This window comes from Neolamprologus multifasciatus, chromosome 7 (genome assembly GCF_963576455.1).
Source record: "Neolamprologus multifasciatus chromosome 7, fNeoMul1.2, whole genome shotgun sequence".
NCBI lineage: Eukaryota > Metazoa > Chordata > Actinopteri > Cichliformes > Cichlidae > Neolamprologus > Neolamprologus multifasciatus.
Genome location: NC_140445.1, coordinates 61,205,206 through 61,227,868, shown reverse-complemented (window position 1 = coordinate 61,227,868; position 22,663 = coordinate 61,205,206). Strand labels below are relative to the sequence as shown.

Genomic DNA, 22,663 nt, shown 5'->3' with positions numbered 1-22,663 from the left:
TTTCAGAGGAATGTTGTTGTTTTTTAATATCCTATTGCTAAACCATTTATCACCGACCTACCCGAGCATACAAAGCAAATCTAACCCAACAGATGGCCCAGCGTTTTGTCTACACATGACAGAAAACTTAAAGCACCTATTTTAAATGGCATATTTGTTAGTAGCAGCGTGTTGCAAAAACATATCAACTGTTCCAATTTCTTTAGTTGAATCTATGAAAATGCCAAATATAGCTCGACATCTTATATTTTCACAGCCATAAAATAGAATTTTGCATCAACAAGGTGATTCCCAAAGTGCTTTTAGCTTTAAAAAAACAAAAACAAACCAAAACTGGTATATCTTGGTCAGGTGTGGTGTGCAGTGTATGCTTAAAGAAAACAGACAAGTAGGGGACGAAAACAGGTCAGAACCGCCCCGCAAAAACTAAACGATCTGCAGCGGATGAACAGTATCTGAAAGTCACGCCCTTAAGTAAGAGAAAACCCCGCAAAGACCTGACACATGACCTGAGAGATTCATCTAACCTTTCAGTTGATCCATCTGCTGTTCAGTGAAGCCTCATTAGAGATGGTCTCAGTGGAAGGGAGGCTATCGTGAACATGAAAGGAAACAGGGAGAAAAGGTTGAGGTATGCCAAATTACACCATAACCTGACTTAAATAAGTGGAAACAGGTCTGATGGAGTGATGAATCCAAATTTGACATTTCTGGTTCAAATTGTCAGCAGGAGGAAGTCAGGAGAGAGCTACAAAAGTGAGTGTCTAGAGCCATCTGTAAAACACGACAGGAGATCTGTCATGGTTTGGGGCTGCATTTCAGACAGTTGAGTTGGAGATCTTGTTAAAATTGATGGAGTTATGAATGGAGTTAGATTTTGATCCACTGTGCAACACCATGTAACACCATGGAAATCTGGAAAGATTGGCAACGGATTCCTTTTTCAGCACGATCCCAAACACACTGCCAGTGCAGTAAAAGCATACCTGGATAGAAAATACACACAATGGAGCACTATCAGTCATGAACGTGGCCCTCCTCCGGAGCCTGGACGTCAATATTATTAAAGCGGTGTGGGATCAGCTTGAACAGAACTGAACAAAAGGCAGCCAACATCCAACGAAGAGCTTTGAACGCCCTTCAAGGAGCCGACAGAACCACTGACTGCTTAAAGAAATTACAACGAAGCTTAAAAGAGTCTAAAACAGTTCAGGCTGTGCTAAAGAACTCAGCTGGGCATACCAAATATTGACTTCAATAAGCTTCGTTAAGCTCAAGAATTCAGCACAGTACTTAATATATGTAGGTACCTGCAGCTTTTTTATTTTATTTGACATTAAATATTTATAACAAAAAACAGTGATGGATGTCTAAATGTCCTTGTCAACAAAATCTGAAAAAGAGAAAAAGGATAAAAATGTTAAATGCAGAATAGTAATGACTAGGGCTGGGCTATATCATACCGTTCACGGTAATACCTGTGTAATTTTGGGCAACGATAGGAAAATGAAATATGGCGATAGAGTATGGGTAAAACGCGCATGCGCAATGCCTTTGTTTACATATGCACATGGTGGATCGTTGAATGAAACGGATGAACCAGAATTGGTTTGTAAAAATGCTGCAACTTCAGTGGTGGAACTGGTTTAGCTTTCGTCCGTCAGATACACAACAAAGCACTATTTTTGGTAGCTAGCATGCTAGCGGGCCGTCGTTATTACCGTGTTGTTTGGAAAATACGGCGCACTTAAAATCAATCCTTTGATTTTTCTGAAAATCAACAGTGCCCCTTATAATCCCGTGTGCCTTATGTATGAATTCTGGTTGTGTTTACTGACCTCGAAACGATTTTTTGTGGTACACGGCGCTCGAAAATCTGTCAAATGTTTTAGTACGACTGTGCTAAGCTACGAAGTAGTGATGTGCGGATCGATCCTGAAATATCGATTCCTCTGATACCAATCATTTATGTTCTAGAATCGATTCTCACATTAAAATATCGATATTTTAGTAAATTAGGGTAAATTTGTAGTTTATCATTAACAGGAACACAGTGGAAAGAAACTATAACATTCGGATTGTCTACATTCAAAGGAACTATTTCCTCTTCCGCCTTTCATAGTCATTTGCGAAATAGGCTGTCTCGCAGCCCCTTGGCGTGCGCACTCACAACCATGGCTGAGCGTAATTGGAGTCATGTGCGAACCTATTTTACCTCCACAAAAACTGAGACGTGGTTTGCGATACATGTGGCAAAAACGTGAGGTGTTGTGGCCACACTAGGGAGACATTCAAAAAGGCTGTTAAAAAGGCTGTTGGGGGGATAAATACATTTTATAGTGTTTATTTATCGGATGAAATACGTTAAATGTCCGGAAACAGCGGGGGTGTCCAAATTCAGAGGCTGCTTCCACCTGAGGACCCGGCCTTCGTGGTCGAGAAAGCCGGGTATACGTCACGAGCTCCCTCGGTGGAGTGAAACTCTGCCTTTTGCTCCTTGCTATCTAAAATATAACCGGGCGCTGGCGTAAACTCTCGACCGTCTCACACTTCTGTTTAATCAGTTTTCTGTTTGACGTTTATTCAGCTGTGTGAAAACCCCGGAGGAACCCTCCCGAGGGATTAATAAAGTTAAATTTAATTTAATCTAATCTAATAACTTTAATCTCAGCCAAACTGATTTACTCACGAACAAATAAAACACTGAAAAAGCCAAACAATAACATTTTTAAGTTATCTAAGTGACTTATATATCATGTTTAACCCGAGTAGCGAAAGACCTCGGGGATTTGAAGACGATGTGTCGGTTGGCTCAGATATTTGAAGTTTACACAGCTACATTCTCACCTGAAAATATGTTAAAAGTTTTTTTGCGACCCAGAAAGAGAAATAAGAGTAGCCTAATATTAAAACTAAGCAGCTGCCGTCATTGTTGGAAACAAGTACTCTGATGTCCTGTAATCATTATGATGATATAATTTGAGATACAATAAATAAAATAAGTTTTTGTACAAAGTATCGGTATCGGATCAGTATCGTCGATACCACCCTGAATATTACTTGGTATTGGATCGGAAAGGAAATCAGTGGTATCGCACATCACTACTACGAAGCCGCACCCTTGATGGATTGTCGGAGCATCACGGCTATCGTAGGCGGAGCCTCGCGGAGTGATACGTACTGTGCTTCAACATAATATTACCGTATTGTGTGTATAACCTCTTTTTAAGTTTTGTGCATATTATACATGGTTATGCTGAGAATATGTCGGCCAATTTCAGCTGGAAATGCCTTTTGATTAAACTGTCAGCAAGGAATTTGCATTTCCACTGTTACATGTTTATATAACTTTAATGCACATAACAAACAGCTGCTTGTTTAAGTGAAAATACATTGATTTTTTTTTTTTTTGCACTAATAAAGTTGTGGAGTTGTAAAGTATGTAGTCTAGTGTCAATTATATCGTCAGTTATATCGTTATCGCAAATTTTCAAATGTATATCGTGATAAATATTATTGGTCATATCGCCCTGCTCTAGTAATGACAAATATTAAAACCTTTAAAATGCTTGGATGGATACAGATCATAGATATCGCTCTGTATTTATGTTCAGATGCCGCTTCTATTTGTTCAGTCCTTTAAAATAATCCAGTTAAATGAATTCCCCTTTTCCAGCAGTGACACTGTTCATTTTCCTCAAATAAACCATTACAGCGACACATTCTCAATGAAGTAATCTTCATTACCACAAAATCCACTGCACCCCACTTCAAAATAAAACCTCTGACTTTTGAGCTTTTGTGAATTCATAAGTAAAACTCCACATTTTTCACCACAGCTCGTTGATATTCACTTAGCACATGTAGCCAGCCTCCAGAGTGCAGCTGAGTAACTGACACACAGAAATAATCTGTTCTTACATCACCCTTCCACTGCTGCTTTTTTAACAGCAGCAGGTACTGGAAACCATGTATAGATCGTCTCTTAAATGAAACAGCACAACCCTTCTGGATCTGAATGCATGACGCAACGCCTCCTTTTGTCTCACGCAATATGAAACAAAAAAGCTGAGTGATAAAAAAGAAAAAGCTCCTGAATCTTATGAGGACAGGAAAACATTCAGATTTCTATTTCTTTCATTATTTATTACGCTGATTCATCTAAACTGGAAATGAAAAAGATCGACGTGATTATCTTTTTGTCAAACAACCTTTCCAAAAACCAAAATAAATAACGGGCTTACTCTTAGCAGCTTCAGCTGAGTGGTGTGATATTTCAGTTTCCACTTCTCTCAACTTCAACATATAAACATTAAGGCTGGTTTGATATAAGAACAATGAGTCATCTCTTCTCTTATCTTGAGTCGCTTCAATGATGTTTCAGTATCAAGTGAAAAAAAAAAAAAAATCCAGCTTAACTTCAAGAGCACAGTGAAGCATAGAGATGGTGCAGAGATAGCAGTCGCACATTAGTGTTAACTTATAGCTCGGCTTCAAGGAGACGCTTTCAATTTCAAGTTGCAATCAGCTTACATACAAAGCTACTCACACACTGTTCAACCATTGACCCTCATCAACACCAGCTGGCTTATTTGCCCATGGAAACAAACAGGAAGTGAAAACGATATTTTACAAATTAACAGATCAGATTGAGCTGCAGTCAATAAATACATGCCTTGGAAAATTTCCTTATACATTTTAGAGCCGATAAGAAGATAAAGCCTATCTGATTAAAATATTTATAACATAACCATCGTCAATAATCAACTTATTATAAACCTGATGCAGCATTTATGCCATCTGCTAATTAACTATGCTTCGACTATAACTTATAAGACTAAAATATGTTCAGGTCACTTTCAAAATGTAAATATTACATCTTTATCTGACCAATTCTTCACAACGAAGGCATAATGTGCACACTGACAGCAGTATACTCTTTAGCAAAGGGATCAAAATGGGATTTGGCAGGTAAGGGAACCTTAAGTTATGGTGTAGCACTGCAGGGGGGGAAGTGATTCACCTCAAAAGGACTGATCTGATTTGTTGAGTTAAATAGAGTTAGCCATATATTATATAAGCAGATGTTACACGAGCGATCATGGCTGCTGTCCAAATGCTAGATAAAGGTGGGAATTGGCAAGTAATCCTTAAGAGCACCATCAGCTTAAATTTAAATTAATGACTGCTACCCCTGACCTAACAGTGGGCATGGCACCAGTCCAACATGGGCCATTATGTCCCAATGGTGTTTCTTGCCAGGTCTGCAGCTCTTTTTGAAATTCTTCATTCCATATTTAGACTACACTCAATATTAACGAAGAATAACATCGCGCAAATGGCAAAACAGGAGGACAGAAGTTTTCAAAAATGTGAAAGCATTTCACGCAAAACAGACAAAGTTGAACGCAGACTGTGCAAAGCAGCGCTTTCCTTCCATGAAAGCACAACTGCGGTGCACACGCATTTAAAACACCGACACTGTGGAGCTGTGATGTCAAATCTGGGTGGGTCAGCTTTAGAGAATTAGTTGGTGTGTCGCACTGATACCTTGTTTATGTTAGCTTACCTGGCAGAAACTTCTCATGGTTGATGCTTGCTGAGTGAACACAATTTCAGTTTTGTTAGCTAATGAGTGAATTGCGATCGTAAACCATTAAACTGGAGTAGCTACGCCGTCTCCTAGTTTGTTTGTTTTTTCTTCTCACATTAATATTAGCGTTTATTCTGAATAGTAAACCCTTTAAAACAACAGGGTGATATTCACAGGTGGGCAGACTTGAACAGGTGAGGTACTGGAGCCTAGAACAGGAGGTTTGCCCACAGGAAGAGGAGATAAGAATTATTGAAATAATCATTAACTAATCGATTAATTAGAAAAACCTGGCAAACTGGTCGATTACCAAAATGATAATAAATCCATTTTTATGTCTATGTTTCATTCGTTTCATGTAATCATGCACAGACTAGTAAAAACGATCGGCGAAAGGCTCAGCCTATCATCGACAGTCGATATATTCGTCCAATCGCCCAACCTTACCATTGACATAGATACTACATATTACATATTGTCTACATATTACCTATGCTACAGTAATTATAATGAGATTACCACAATACATGGATACAAAGTATCCAATTGAATCTCTACATATGAATCTGTCCAGTACCGTCACACAACTTTTGAAACAAAAAATTATCATTTTGTCATTTCACAAAATTAAAGAAGATAGTTTCAGTGGCACGTTATGAACAATGTCTGCTTTAGCTAACTCTGAAAAGAATGAGGACATCACATTTTATTAAATGTCAATTCCTGAGCAGTTCTTGACTTTCAGTTCTTACCTAATCTCTCACAATCCTAGTATATTTCTTACACGTTTCTCAGAGCTGTTTCTTTCTTCTGCCACGGAACTACAGCAACTGCATCAACACATCGACTGCAAGACACACTGAGTGTCGAACTGCACAGAAACAGCTTGTGTGCGTGCGTTTGGTAATGTCTGTTGAGCTGTTTGAGACGTCCCATTTGAAATTACTTTCTACTTTGAAAAAAGTAACTTTAGCTGATCCCGAAGTGCTGTGACTGCAGCTTTTTTGGCATCTGCAGCATGATAGGAATGAGACAGAAAAAAGAATGTGCATAGTGTGCATCAGGGACTGTGGGGCGGTTTTACTTTCTGCATTGTTATCTTCATCGTGGCACCAGCTGCAGGGAACGCCAGCCTGCAGCACATGAAAATGAACTTGCTTGAAGTAATTATGTATTGTAATCGAAGGTGATGGAAGTCCATTCAAGCTTGTTCCAGTACACTAACCTCTGCTTCAGAAGCTTATTTTTCATCAGACTTTTTAAATATAGTGCCAAATCACAACAACGGTCATCTCGGAGGTTTTATACTGTTCAGTAAATGTCTTTCAATATGACAGAAAAGAACGCAAACAATTCCCTATGAGGATTCGGCGACACTGGGGAGACGATTAAATAAGAACCTGTTACAGAGCTGTGAGTATTCACAGACCAAACACCGCACAAAGAAGCGTGATTAGGGCAACGCATTGTTGACAACCCAGAAATGTCCATTCAGAGCCCCGCAGAACAAGTGTAGGCGAGAACCATATAAAATGACTTCAAAGAGCTGACGGAGATACACTGGGTTAATTGGAAAGCTGCTTTGGGAGCACAAGAGGACAGGAAAAGGGCTGTCTCTCATATATGTGCATGTGTGTCTGCGTGGGTGTGTTTGAGGAGTGACCAAAAAAAGAAGAAACAGTTGATGGACAGCTCGTCTTTTCCCAGTCTAACACTGCCAGTAGCAAACCTTTTGCAGCACTTCTTGCAACGAGCTTGTGATGAGTACATCTTTTGGCAAGCTCGACACCTCTTATCCCAATGCCCCTGTCATTCTGTCAATTCCGTAATAAGCCTCAATACTTGTTCGCCACTGAGGTAATGAACAAAAACCCACCTCATTACCGCAGAAAGTGTAGCTATGCAGGTCATTACAGATGGCACTACAAGAGAAACGAAATAAGAACAATTCACTATGCAATAATAATTCACTATGGTACTCTGGGGTTGCTGCAACACTCCCAAGGTGACCTGGGCAGTTTTATTGGAAGCAACTGTGTCGAGCATTTATCCCTTAGTGTGTCAAGCATTTATCCCTTAGTGTGTCAAGCATTTATCCCTTAGTGTGTCAAGCATTTATCCCTTAGTGTGTCAAGCATATCCCTTATGCTTTTAAACATTATTTTGTGGACTGCTCAGGGCATTGTGCACAATCCCCCGTGTATGTGTGTGTAACTGTGGTCGCACAGCGAGTGTGCGAGGGAGAACAGGAGGAGATAACGCGGGGATGAACCTGGAAGTGTAGACCAATTACTCTGAGTAAATATTGACTACACCATCCTTCCCTCTGCACACCCACCGTCTGCATCCCATCTTTTCTCACCCTTCAGCAACCCTGTGTCTACTAAGGCTCCATTTAAACTGTTAAATCAGTAGAGCGTAGAGACATCAGCTGGATACTCTACCCCTTTTTAAAAAAAATTTTTTTAATTAGCATGTACATTTTTAGTTTGTGCTACTTTCACAAAGTTTCAGTGGCTCAAACTGGGTGAAATCGTCCTCTCTCTATTTGTTCAGCTCCGCTTCTGTTGCAGTTATATTGATTGCACCTCTCTTACCTCAATTATAATTTGACATGAAAATGAACTCCCAGCATAAACACAAGCTTAATTTCCCAGCGGTTCTGAATAATACTCAAGTTATTTCTCAAGTAAGCTTCCACATTGTTTCATGTTAAGTAAGTGATATGCCATATGATGGAGGATTTTTTTGCAAGATTATATACAAAAAGGTGTAATTGCTTGACGCTGGCCGATACAGGATTTTTAACTCCGATACCGAGGATTTTGTGATATTAAAGAACCGATATAGTGGATGATAAAGAGATTGCTCTAACATTTATGAGCCCTTAAGGTAACATAAAAATGCAGCTTAAAATGAATCTTGTTTTATTGTTGCAGCAAGTCATGGATTACTCTTTTACACCCTGTCTGACTTGGCTCAGATCAGCTGGTTGTTGTGTTTGTGGTGTTGCCAACAGGGAAGTTTCAAAGTGCCTTTTGGAGGACAAACTATGTAATGTCAACACTCATTACATGGTTGAAGGCTCTTTCCCCCCATTTCTTCTATACTTTTTAAAATGTTCATTTATTGGCTATTATAAAATGACATCAGCTTATTGTTCCGTGCATTATAGAAACTAAAATCTAAAAAAAGATGGTAGATCTTGTTATTAAGAGAATAATTTCTCTGAATTAAGCTGAATTTAAGTGAGCAAGGAGAAACCCGAGTATCCAGGTCGTTCACAGTTTGCAGTAAACCACAAAGAAATGTGTGTGTTACGTCCCCACATAAAATCTAGGCGATGAGGATGGGGGGCAGTAACAGTTGGATCCGGGTTGAAATGAAAAGAACACCAGGTAGAGGTAGTCAACACAAAATATATCTTTATTATAATCAATTACCTCAATAATCATATAAATAGTAACAACAAAAAGAGACAGCACCGCTGCTTTAATGAGAAATCAGACAGGTCAACCCAAAGAGCAGGTGACCACTTCAACAAAGAAAACAACTATAAGGCTTCAACAGAAAAAGACAGCAACGCTGCTATTAACAATAACCAGGCAGGCCAAACAAAATAATGGAGGCCGACGTCACTTAAGGAAAACCACCGCTCAGTTAAAACTACTCACAAAGAGCCACGCACAGCAGGCCTTTTCCACACCTAGACCAGACTCACACACTGACCAGCACAGAGCAAATCCACCAGAAGCCTCTCCCACCTCCACACTGCTCATCTCCAGCTTATATCACCTCTGAGGGTAGTTGGTGGTAAACGAGGGCAGATGAGCAGCAGGTGTGTCCTAAAAGGAGAAGGCAGGGGCAGAGAGAGACAGGGGAGGGGCAATAAAGAAGGAGGAGGAGAGGGAGAAGACAACACCACGCCCACACACTCCCACAGCCTCACAGGATGTAACAGTGTGTTTCCACAAAGACGAGAAGATGTTGAACATGGATCCAAATGATGTAGCTTTCAACAGTTGGATTTATAAATCTGGGTTTGGAAAGTTAGGAAATGCTATTAATGCTGACTCTAGGATCTTTAGCGAATAAAAGAAACTCATTTTAAAAGATAACTACCTTTGGTTTTTTTTTAACCCAAACAGACATTTCTGGGTTGTGTCTGACCTTGAGAAATACCACAAGTGAGAAGTGATCCCGCATGCAAAGAAGATTAAGAATTGCAAATTGGAAAGATCTGGGAAATATGTAACCACAAAATTTCTTAATAGGTTAGGACTTGAATATTTAGGACCACTGTTACCCATTTAAAGGGGAAAAAAAAATCATATGAGTGCACTCGGAAAGCTTCCAACTCTCATTCCACGATGTTCCATGGGTATACTTCATGCATAATGATTCTGGAAATGGCAGTCATGAGACTTTTCAGAGAACTGCTTAGGGTGCCTTAGCAGTTCTCTGAATATGCAAAGACAGGTCCAACCACCCACATCTGCCTCTGTCTTCTAGGCCTTATGAATATTTTCCAACCAAATGTCAGTATGCTGCCTCGACAATGAACAGCTAATTTGGTAATAAAAAAATATATATTACTCTTGACAGTAGCTATTGAAAACGTATTAAACCTTAAAGCATACAGATGACCTCCCTTCACCTATAAGACCCTTCTGGGTGTGTGTATAGACTCTGGGTTGTACAACAGAGATATGTTACTGCAATACTCCACAGGGGTAGACAGGAAAGTACTGTGTAAGGCAGAGTAACACACAACAAGATGCAATAAGGATTAAACCAACACTACACGAGCATGTAGCACATAAGTTTTTTAAAATTCTGTTTCAAAAAAGATGAAAGGAAACTAATGAAAGGAGGAGATCAAGATATGACTGGATGTGAGTCATATGGAGCATTTATGAAAGGATAGAGTACAGGGGTAATAAAAAAAAAGAAGCAGGGAGGTGACCAGTAACATCATTTTCTGTCCTTGGCTTCCCAGTAATATCCACCCTAAGCAAATTCTGTTCCCTGTGCTCTGCACATAAAAGGTCAGTGATATAAATCTATGGCTGAGATGACTATTGGCTTGGCTGTTACTTCTCTAACCTCCATCTTCCCCAGCAGCCTTAGATATCTGACCTGCATTGATTAGCCCCGAATAAAAGGTTGAGCCTCAGATTGAAACAGCACCCGAGAATTGATTGGCCCGACTTTGTAAGCTCGAGTAGCAGTAAGAAATAATACTATGGGAGAAACATCACAATGAAATGGTTATGGAGGGGAGTTTTTGAGCTTTCCAGACGAAAAAAAAAATGTCCTCAGAAATAAATCCGCATCAACCACCCCTGAACATAATCTTTTTGTCCACACTACCACACCATGCTGCTAAAACTGTCTCCAGCGAATTATGTGAGATTGTGTTTGAAGCTGTAAAGGAGCATGCCAAGTTACATTACAGACAGATAATGTCAATACAAACATGGGCTGCTTCTGCTGGAGGATAAGGGAGGAGTGAATCAATATAGCCCAGCTCGGAATGAAAACTAGCCTTTCAGGTTCAAGAAAAGAAACTTATTTTTCAATTACACACCGCTCTAAATGGGCTAACTACAAGCAGGGGGCTCTCGGACGCAGCAGGGGGTGATTTGGCTGTCTCTTTCATTGTGTGTGTGTCTGTATGTGGCAAAGGGAGACAGATCTTCCCAGAGAAAAGAAGAGATTCTCCATCCTGTTACTTTGGCTCACTGAAGCATCCAGTATAAATAAGTGCAAGTGTAAAGAACCTGGTCTGCATCAATTAAAGGCACCCTATGGACAGACAGACACACACACAGGAAGGGTAGCATAAGCACAGAGCAGCAGAGCAAGCAAAGCAATAATGGTGAGAGACGGAGAAAAGAGCAACCATGCATGAAAATAGACAGCAAGACGGAATAATATGAAACCAGCTACAATGTAGCCACAGTATCTTTCAGCTGCTGCTTTGCCTTTTTTGGTTTTGCCTGTAAGGATGAATCTGCTGTGTGAATCCATTTGTTCCTGGGACGAGTCGCTGACTTCATAACCTGCTGTGTAGTTACTTTATTTGCAGTGTCAGTTGGCAACGAGGGCTAAATGAGCTATTGACAATATCACCGAATGACAAACTGAGCGAGGGCCGCGTCTGATTTAAAGTTAATGTCATTTTAATGTGAAAAGAACACACGGTGAGAAAAAGTCACAAAATGTTCACATTAAGTCCTCCACGCTGTGCCCGAGTCCTACAAGGCAAATAAAACCTGCCTAGCGCTGATGTACTTAAAATAACCAAGAGCCTTTCAATCTATAGATTAGTTACCCTTGAATTTAATGAAATGTATTTTTCTTGTGCTTTTAATGCCTTTTTCTGTCTATAGATGATATGTACACCCACTTCACTAAGCCTTTTAAAACACCTTTAATAGAACTTATTGTGCACAGAAATATTAGGGTTATCTGACAATTAATTCCTCATTAAACACACTGCACACTCAAAGTGACAGGTGCTCAGACACACTTAACTTTGAGTTCCAAAGTAATTGCAGTACAATCATAGAGACAATGTAATAACTCTGTTCCTGACACAGCTGCTAAAGTAAAGAAATTCATGAAAATAAAGACCATAAACCACATATAATATTTAATATTTTTAAAGAAGCTGTAAGTAGGGATGGGTACCGGTATCATGGCACCGGTTTTGACATAAACGGTAGTAACCAGACCGAAAAGCAGCGCACATTTCGGTGCTTTATTTCGGTGCTTTTTTTTCCTGAGCTGTGGTACACCTTCTTCTTCCTTACATTTGTATTGGCGGTTGGCAAACAACTGAAAGGTGCATTACCGCCACCAACTGGTATGGAATGATACACTTTAGATTCTAGCCAATCATTTTAGTTTCCGAGGATAGTAGGCGGGTCCAGGTACGTACGTTCTTTTAGAGCAGAGCTACAGATTAAAAATGTCCAAGGCGAAGCGGTCAAAAGTCTGGCTGTACTTCACAGCAAAATATGCAAACTCAGCAGCCTGCAACAAGTGCTTTAAGCTGATACTGTGATACTGTCAAAGGAGGTCACACTTTAAATCCGATGAAACACCTGGCGATGCATAGCGTTTTTTTAAAGCCGAGAAATGCGCCGTATTTGATAGCTTGCTGCTGGACCTCACACCGTGCACATCTACTGCGGGTGTGGTGCCTGTTATCGGACCATAGTTAGCAACATCCCCCAAAAACCGAAGAGGAGAGTCCTGGCCCCTAGCCCTGCCAGTGTAGCAGAAATGATGAAGGATGATGATGGCAGCAGCAGCCGTTCTTCTCTGTGTGAGTAGCTTAATGTTGTTCGTGTGTAATTTACGTTGAGTAGGCTAACCACGTTATTACATTAATGTAAGGTGAACTAGCAAACATCCTATCTACATGTGGCTGTCTTCTTGTTTGATGGCAGATACTCCCTTCACCCTGGCCAAAAAGGCTAAAATGACCAAAGAAAAAGTGGAAAACAGCTAAACGAGAGGTTTTTGGACAAAGTTTGTGTTTTTTCCATTGTTTAAGCACTGCTTCCAGCCAAGAGTGATACCATATATGCCCTATACCTGCAGAAAAGGCTAACATTGTTATCTTTTTACAAAAAAACAGCTGAACATGAGAAGGTTTTGGACCAATTTTGTGTTTTCCATTCTTTAAGCACCGGTTTGGGCACCGTTTAAGCACCGGCACAGTTTCAAAAGTACCGGTTTGGCACCGGTATTGGATAAAACCTAAACGATACCCATCCCTAGCTGTAAGCATGTACTACCTTTTCAATAAACCAAATGCATTTGAACGTACTATCAAATTACACTCATCATTAGCAGTTTATCCTGTTTATGCTGATTCTATGGTGTAGCTTGTTTACTTAATAGGCAGCGCATCTCTTTTGTTAAAGCTTTTAATGTGTAGCACATTCAAGAAAAACGACTTTCTCACAGGGGAAAGCTAGTCTAACAGCTTCAGAGAAACAAAAAAGGAACGTAAGAGGTCAGGACAATTCTTTCTAGCTCCAAATTCTTGTGATATACACATCACTGATGCGCACATACATTCGTCTGTACACACATCTTAAACTGGCATCACCGGATCAAAGAACTAAATATAACTTTGTCCTTAAGTGCGCATAAAAATGGTGCAGGAGAAAGGGGTTGCTGTTTTGCTTGGCAGACTTGCATTTTCATCATGATTCACAACATATTTTGTTTATAATACTGACTCACTAAGTTTCTAAATCAGTTTTACAGCACAGAAATTCTGCAGCTGTGTGGCCAGGCGTCCAACGTGTCACCTGGTAGGAAGATTCTGCAAAAGATGCACGAGGAAGCTCGAGTTTGCCAGGAGAGCAGTGGTCAATGCTTAGCTAAAAAGAAATGCTAGCTTTTATCCCTGCCACCCTGCTCACCAGTGGTCATTAGCTTATGTTGAGTTTTCTGTTTTATACATGAAGTTAAACTCAGGGCAGCCAGACTAGAAACTATACTGGTCTTTACAACGTTGTCTTATGTAAGAGCAGTCGATTCCAACAGTGCTCAGGTGCTCGGGCACCTTCGGAGAATGCTGAGCGCACAAGTTTGCCAGCACAGCTCAAGGTTAAATTTATTCTTCATGGGGTGTTGGTAGATTGGATCAATTTAAGGAACTACGCGTGACTGGTTATTTCGCTGTCTGTCCTGTCCTGCAATCAGACTGGCACTCCAGGCAGATTGGTGAGCCTATACTTCTGACGCGACACTCACTGCATGTACATTAGCCTTTAAGAGGGGGACTTAATGCTAACAAAACAGACCAATTTAAAAACCAAAGCAAAGTGATGCTTCTATATCTACCAGTTCCACCAGTGCCTCCAGCAGTGTCCAGTCAGTTAACAATAAAGACACAGACAACAGAAGTGAGGATGAATGCAGAAAAGGAAGGATTATCAGGCTGGTTACAAAATGGAATTTCTTTGCATAGCCTACAGCTCTACTGAGGTTTTGTGAGGTCTCTGCTACAAGTAACAATCAAGAGTCTCTGAAAGCTTTTGTTAAAGATGAATTTTCAAGCTGGGCTAAAGCACTTGAAGCACTCAGATTACACGAAAAGTCCAATCTGCAGCACACGGCTAGAATTGTTGCAGCTACTAATGCAGGTGTTAATGTTGCTGCTTCTTTGTCTGCTGGTAAACAAAACCAGATGGCTGATGCTAGAATCGCTTTGTTGGGTATTCAATCCTCTCTGCTTTCTTTCACTTCAAGGATTGGCAAGTCAAGGAAAAACAGATGCAGAGTACAAGATGACGCTATGACAGCAAGCCAAATGTGTAAAGAGGTTAAAAGTCCAGCAACACTTAAAGTATGACAAAACCCTATTACTGCTTGACCAACGTGTTTTGACCTGTACATTACACAGAGAACTTTTATAGGAAAACATAGACTTTCAGTCATTTTTATTGACACAGCCGGGGAAGCAGAAACTCTGGTACCTGCAGCTTTACTACAAAGTCCAAAGGTTAGAGGCATGACTAATTCTATAGCCAGATAAGCTTTAAGGAAATTGTGGATTTACTCTGTTATGCAAAGTGAAATTTTGAACAAAACAGTCACTGCATGCTTTGGAAAACTACAGTAAATACAGACTATAAGCTGCTCAAACTGGTTTGGTAATTATTGAAAATTCTATGAAAACTCTTAAAATTAAGAAAAAAATTTATTGAAAAGGACACATGTGGTCAGATTCCTAATGTAACAATAATGTAACAATAATGTAACAATGCTACATTGAACACTAATGTGCACAATGTTATCGTTTAAAGGTTTGGTAGTCTATTCTTTCTATAAGTAAAGGGTTATAATTTTAAAAAAGACCCGTGCATGTGGAGGTAGCCTGTGTAACACAGATCCTAATTATCTTAAAAGTGACAAAATGAGAATGAGACAGAGCTTTGAGGCATTCTCAGTTATCATTTCTAATCAAATCTAAAATTCGAGGGTTTTTATTGGAGGGTAAGAGAGACATAATGACTTTTCATCTGATCATCATCACTTTGTGTATTGGAGAAGTTAGTCTGAACTGCTTAACATTCCTATTCATAAGGTATAACTTAATATACCAGTGGATATCTATATCCTTGTGACTGAAAGACAGTGCTTTAAATAAGAATAATATTAGGGCAGTCCTCAAGTTTTTGTTTCATCCTATTGCATACACTGCGATATTGATTCTCAATATTACATGTACTTTCATCAGCTTTAATCCGAAACTTTGTAAAAATCTGTTAAACTTTTATCAGATACCGACTTCTAAGTCAATGTACAACAAGAAATACTTAAGCATAACTATTTTGAAATGCTTCAAGAATACAATATTGGCGCGCTGACGCAACAGGAGGGTAACAATGCTAATTAACAAATATGTTTCAGCATTTATTACTTTGTGGTGCAGTTTGGAATTGATTTCTTCCACATTCACATTATTTTCTCGCACACATATGGTCTTAATTAAAACTTCCAATGCATTGTTTTGTCTTCTTCTCAAAGTTTTTCCCCATATCACTTTGTCCAAACTATAAAGCGCAACAGTACAGGTGATGAATAGATAACTGGCCTTTGTGTGTAGTGCCAAAGACTTTCTAGGAAGAACTGATGACACAGTGTTATTTACCCGTTCTGTAGGTTCCTCTTCTGTGTTTGACGCACAGCACAGAGAACACAGAGTAATGGGAATGTCATTTAAATTCATGTGATCTACTCATTTTATCTCTATCGAGGATGCCGCGCATAGACACACAGCCAGAGAGATATATACATAGAACGAAGGAGGAATACTGAGCAAGAAAGTTAAACAAAAGCAGCAGGTCGCTGCTGAAGAGAGAAAAACAATGTTTAAGAATCCACCCCCGTCACTTGTCTGATTTCCACGTTTCACATGACATTTAAAATATTCACCAAGCAGCGCTGTCATTTCTGAGCCGCACGCACACCCATTTATCCGCATAACTAAAGACTTTAATAAAAACAGGACTTTCTTAGCCCACGCATCCTGCTGAAAGCAATGCTAAACAATCATAAAGCAAAAACACACGCTTAGAAAACGCTGTTAAACTTATTCTTACTCTGACATAAATTGTGTGGTTTGAGTGGCTGTAGTGGTTGTGTTCTGATCAAAGTGTAATGAGACCAGCAACGTTTCACTGGTGGGTGTGACACGGCTCACTGCCGCACCTAGAGGCATCTCTACATTTGCATATTCATGGAGCTTGGAATTTTTGATGAGAAACAAGAAGTAGACGTACTTCTAATTCTTTCCGTTAAATTACCGAGCATGTTTTTGTCGGGGAGAAAAACATATCGCACATAAAGCCTCTTCACTGCAGAGTATTTTGCGTATATGATGCCGAGGGCTCCTTTTTTCATCTTTAGTCTAAAAATAAGATTTTAAAAAACCCAAACAAACCCTCAAACAAACAAAAAAAGGCTTAACACAAGGTGACCAAACTTGAATTTGGGTGTTAAAGGACATCTCAAAAATATTTGCACCGTCAAACCCAATCAAGAAACCCCTGAGCAACAACTCTCACAAGGGGAGAGTGATTAATTCTCGGCTGGATTTGCCACAGCACCGGTCAGCTCTCTGTGGGTGGGCAATCAGCAAATCCCCCTGTGTGCATCTGAAGAGAAGCAAACAATAGACCACAAGCTTGTCCTCTTACTCTAGGATGAGGGAAGATTAGTCACCAGTTGTTTGGAGGATTTAACATTTGCTTTTTAATGAAATAAGGACGCCAGAATTCAAGGAAACTCACAAAACAGAGGAGCATTGCTTAATACCAGCCTTTAGATGTGCAAACCAACTCCTCCTTATTGATACAAGACAATAATTTAAATAATCATTGGTTCGAAATTCAAAAGAGGCAATAAAAACAGAATATGTGACTTGTTGTATAAGTCACATATTGGTTGTAACTAATTACAACCAATCTGGTAAATAAGTGCTGCAGATTTATAGCCCGTCAGACCAGCAGGAAAACCGAAAAGCCAAATTGCATTTTTAAAGTAATGCTTTTCTATATACAAGAGTAATATGGCAATGCTACAAATCAATCATTCTCTCAAAGTGCACATATTATTTTTGCTTTTCTTCAATGAATCTATGGGCTTGTGTCATTCAATATGACCGCATAAATGTACGTTTTCTGTAGCTTATGACATTATCACAGACATTGAGGGATAGTTGTAATTTCAGAACGCATTACTCAGAAAACCAACAGCCTCCGTTTCCTGCAGACCTCCTTGAAACTAATCCAAACACACATGCTCCACACAGAATTAAGCAGTCTTTACCCACATGGGTTTTACCCCAAAAGACGTTGGGGTTGTTTGGGATTTGCAATGCCTCGCCAGCCTTCTGTTTGGTGCATAAAAATGTAAACAAGTATTAAAGTGAAATATGAACTTTTTGTGACCCTGCCTGTCTTCTTGCTTTGGCTGCCATTTTACTCTGTCTACAGCTTAGGCTTTACATCCCTGGCAAGACACCGACTTCTTGGCCCGCCAGTATTAAGTGTGCTCTAGCTTTTTCAAGCTTGAGAGGAAACAAACTCAATAACAATATAAATAAATGTCTGTTAGCAACAATTTTATTTCTGGTTTCAGTACAAAATCAAGGACTTTTCCACCAGGACATGACCACCCAGTGACTAGCAGGCATCTAAGAAAGGAGGGGCTTTGACAAACCCTCTTAAAAGCCTGAGCCTTGTTAAAGGGGGCTGAATTATTGATAGTGCATCTGTGGTCTGAAATAGCACCGGAGCGAGTGGAGTGAGGCAGACACACAAGGAGAGAATAGACGTGGGAAAGTAGCAGCTTCAAGAGGCAAACTAAGGCCAGACGGAAACTGTGATTAGTTTACTGCTTACAGTAGAACTCATTGTGTGACTTTTGACGACATCTACACTACCAGTTAAATGTTTGGACACGTCTTCTGATTTAATGTTTTTTCCCCTCTTTTTTAGGTTCACCTGTAGACTGAAGTTCAAACTGAGCATCAAAATGGGGAAGAATGGTCATTTAAATCAGACCGTAGCGTGACTGTTGGTGCCAGATTGCTAGTATTTCAGTATTTCAGAACCTGCTGATCTACGGGGGATTTTCTCACTCAGGAATCTCTAGACTTTACAGAGAACAATCTGAAAAACAAAAAAAATATTCAGCTCTCTGAGTGAAAATGAGAGCTGAATAGCTTGTTGAAGTGTGAGGACAACAGGTAGATAGCAGATTATCTCAAATAACCAGACATTACAATCAAGGTACAAGATATGCAGAAGAGCACGTCTGAACACACAACACGTCAAAACCTTGAAGTGTAATTACAGTTCACACGGGTTCATTAAAATTGGACAAAAAGTTGTCGAGTCATTCAGATATTCAGAACATTCAGAAGCGTAGATATAGCCTGCTTTGGTATCAACAATTCAGACTGTAATGGTGTGGGGAATATTTTCTTGGCACACTTAGTCCCAGTTGAGCATCGTATAAATGCCACAGGCTATCTAAGTATTGTTGCTGACAGTGTGCCCGTCTTCTGATGACTACTTCCAGCAGGATAATGTGCCATGTCACCAAGCTCAGATCATCTCAGACTGCTTTTTGAACATGACAATGAGTTCACTGTGCTCAAATGGGGCCCACAGTCATCAGATCTCAATTCAGCAGAAAACCTTTGGGATGGAGGATATGCACCATGCATCATTCAACAAATCTACAGCAAATATGTGATGCAATTATGTCAATATGGGCCAAAAGTGCTTATTTGTTTTTCATACTTTTTAAGCCTGTAAAGTCTGAACCATAAAATAATTGCTAGCAAACTCTATTTGTTTGGAAACTGCAAGTGCTTATTTAACTCTAACGGGAAAAAAAATCAATTTGAATATACGAGTTATAATTTGTATAATTTTTACCACATTTACTGCATTTTTGTGCAACTTATTTTGTCTTTTTTCTTTGAACACTTTACCCCACAATAATAGGTACATTAAAAAGTGATTGACATTGATCCATAAAAATGAAAAAACAAACCCAGTTTAATTTGGAAATTGTTGTCAATTTCCCCTTCAGTCATCTATTAATATATCTCTAGAATGATTTCAACACATGTGCTATTAAGAAGTCCTATTAAGATTTTTAGACTAAAAAGTCAATAACCCGACTGGCAAAGTCACTACATAGGAAACAATAAAGGGAGCCGCTGACCAAACGGCTTTCAAACTTGCATCCACATACAGCTTCTATGACAGGATGTTTACAACAGTGTTTCATTAGTTCTGCATGATAATTTTATACTATTAAAGCAACAAATCCAATGTCAAACAGGCCTTTTTATATCGCACTTGAATCACTGCAATGGTGACAGGCGAAATTACCCTGGCTTGGCTAAATAAAACTCCATTAATCACACAATGGTCCCCCATCAATCTAGGGTCAAAGATCTCAATGAACCTATAATCCCAAAGCTTTGATATATTTTAGCTGTTTATGAGTCCATCTGTAGTTACATTAAAAAGGAGGTCAGAACATCAGTGCATACCTATGCAAGCTCAATACTGAGCACATAAAACCCAAAAGCTGTAATGTTAGAGGTTACTTGCATGCTGGCAGTATAAGGCACTTTTAGAAAAGTTGTTTTGTTGCGGTTTTCTTTGAACTGCTTGGCTTGGGCTTCATAGCAATTGTCCATCTAATCCTCTAAGAGATGACAGTGGCAATTTCAACAGTATCCCAGCCTATTAACATCACCTTGGGATTACCTTCACAGCATTTAGGAGAGAGAGGATGGAGGGTGGGAAGAATGGGGGGCAGAATGAAAAAAAACAACTAGATTTAGATGTTGGAATCGTGGAAGAGCTGCTTGTCGCTCAAATGCAGACAAAAATAAAAAAGCAGTGTTGTCTGACACAAAAAAATACAAAAAACTATCACGTATTTCCAAGTAAAGCATGCACAACTACACACAGTGGCAGCTAGACAAATGTCTTCCTATAGACTTGCATTTCTTCATCAAACAAACTCACAAAATCTATTCCATTAATTCTGCTTCCCTACACTGGCCATCAGTGGCACAAAACTAAATGTCAACACTCCCCTGCGTCTCTTTCATCATGCAGTCAACTGTCGCAGAACACACTGGTAAACAGGACATATCCTTCATCCAGTGCTATGCTGCGAGACCCCTCGCTGAGCAAATTGGCATTTCAGCAGAGACAGCCAGATAGTGAGAAATGATGCAGACAGTGCCACAGAGGGAAATCTGACAAAGCTGACCTTACGTTACACCTGTGAGGCTCTCTCTGTTCCTCGGCTTGCTTTTAGTTGTAGACCCTGAGCTCTGAGCATGAAAAGATGGAAACTTCAAACAAAAGCCCGCATTGCTCACAGTTACAGAAACAACATTTAAAAAAACATTCAAATTCCAGTCAAATTCGAATTATTAATATGTATAAATAATTTGTTTGCAAAACCTGAGGGGAAAAAAGGAGCAGTTGTCTCTGCAGGTACATTTGATGACTCACATTAGCACAAATGCATGGGTTAAGGGGAAAATCACAACATCCACTATAGATAAGGAGTATTTAGCTCCCTTTGCAGCTGTGTCTTTGGTGGGGTCAGTTTAGAACTCTATTTAAACCTACAAGCCAAAGTTGCATAATTATAACTTTACTATAAAATCATGATCTCCAAATAGTCATTTGTTGTCACAGCTATATTGATAAATAGGGCTGCCACGATTAGTCGACTAGTCACGATTACGTCGACTATCAAAATCGTCGACGACTGATTTAATAGTCGACGCGTCATTTGAAGCTTTGTAAGATCACAAAAGACTCAGGAATAAGTAGTAGGATTTAAGAGTGTAATAACGGACTGAAACAGAAGATGGCAGCACTGCATGTACAAGGATGCCAGCTGCCGTTAAACCCCGAAGAAGAAGAAGTAGCTGTGTCCCAGAATTCATAGCGCAGCCCAGCTCAGTTTCCAACAATGGCGACAGCTAGTTAGTTTTAATATTACTCTTATTATTCTTTCTGGGTCACAAAATAAACATTTAACATATTTTCAAGCGAGAATGTAACTTTGTAAACCTCAAATATCTGCTCAGTTTATCAAGACATATTTTCAAAAGCGCTCCGACGTTTTCGGAGACGTCTGTTACCCACTAGCTCGATAGCTAGCCGGGGGCAAGGCTCACTAGAGCCGGTGAGAACACCGGACTCCCGGCAAATCATTTTTGAAACCCACCGCCGTCTTTCGCTACTCAGGTTAAACATATATAAGTCACTTAGATAACTTAAAAATGTTATTGTTTGGCTTTTTTTTTAAGTATTTTATTTGTTCCTGAGATTAAAGTTATAGTTTTTACACAGCTGAATAAACGTCAAGCAGACAACTGGTTATCAGAAGTGTGAGACACTCGAGAATATACTCCGGTGTCCTGTTATATTTTAGATAGCAAGGAGTTTATTAAACTTCACCGAAACAATCTGCAAATTTCATAAAATTTTTATAAACTATCATCTTGTCTTTATTTTTAGCACATACCTTAAACACTTAAAGCTTTAAGCTAATGATAGTTATATAAGAGCAGATGCTGCTGGTGCAATAAGCTGTAGGTTTTACGTCCAATGGATGATGATCTGATTAGTCGACTAATCGCAAAAATAATCGGTGACTAGTCGACTATCAAAATAATCGTTTGTGGCAGCCCTATTGATAAATATAAGAAACAGCTGCTTCGGACAAATTTACCAACTATACATGGAAAAGCAGCCTACACTAATTCGTAGGCATAAATTGCTGATACCAAAACAAGATGATAGCATACTAAAGGTCACTGGGCAGACAGGATAAAGTCTCAGGAATGAGATGTTTGGCTATGCCCATTCAGCAGTAACAACACTATTTGTGAAACCCAGCTCACACCAATAAAAGCTATTAAAAACACAGGTAATGTGGATCTTAAAGTAAATCCAGCTCTCCTAATCATTCTTAAAG

The 22,663-nt window shown here is 39.5% G+C and overlaps 1 protein-coding gene across 4 annotated transcripts in view; it reads right to left on the bottom strand.

Moving 5' to 3' along the window:
* The window catches only part of ldlrad3 (low density lipoprotein receptor class A domain containing 3), a 109,346-nt gene that overhangs the window by 61,907 nt on the left and 24,776 nt on the right, over positions 1 to 22,663 (bottom strand). The window contains exon 2 of one of the 4 annotated variants that reach the window (XM_085164816.1): positions 528 to 591. The exons of the other annotated variants lie outside the window; for them this stretch is intronic. Coding sequence (XP_085020942.1) covers positions 528 to 543 — 16 coding nt within the window. The 5' untranslated portion in view covers positions 544 to 591. The remainder of the gene's footprint in view (positions 1 to 527; positions 592 to 22,663) is intronic. 4 annotated transcript variants of the gene reach the window in all.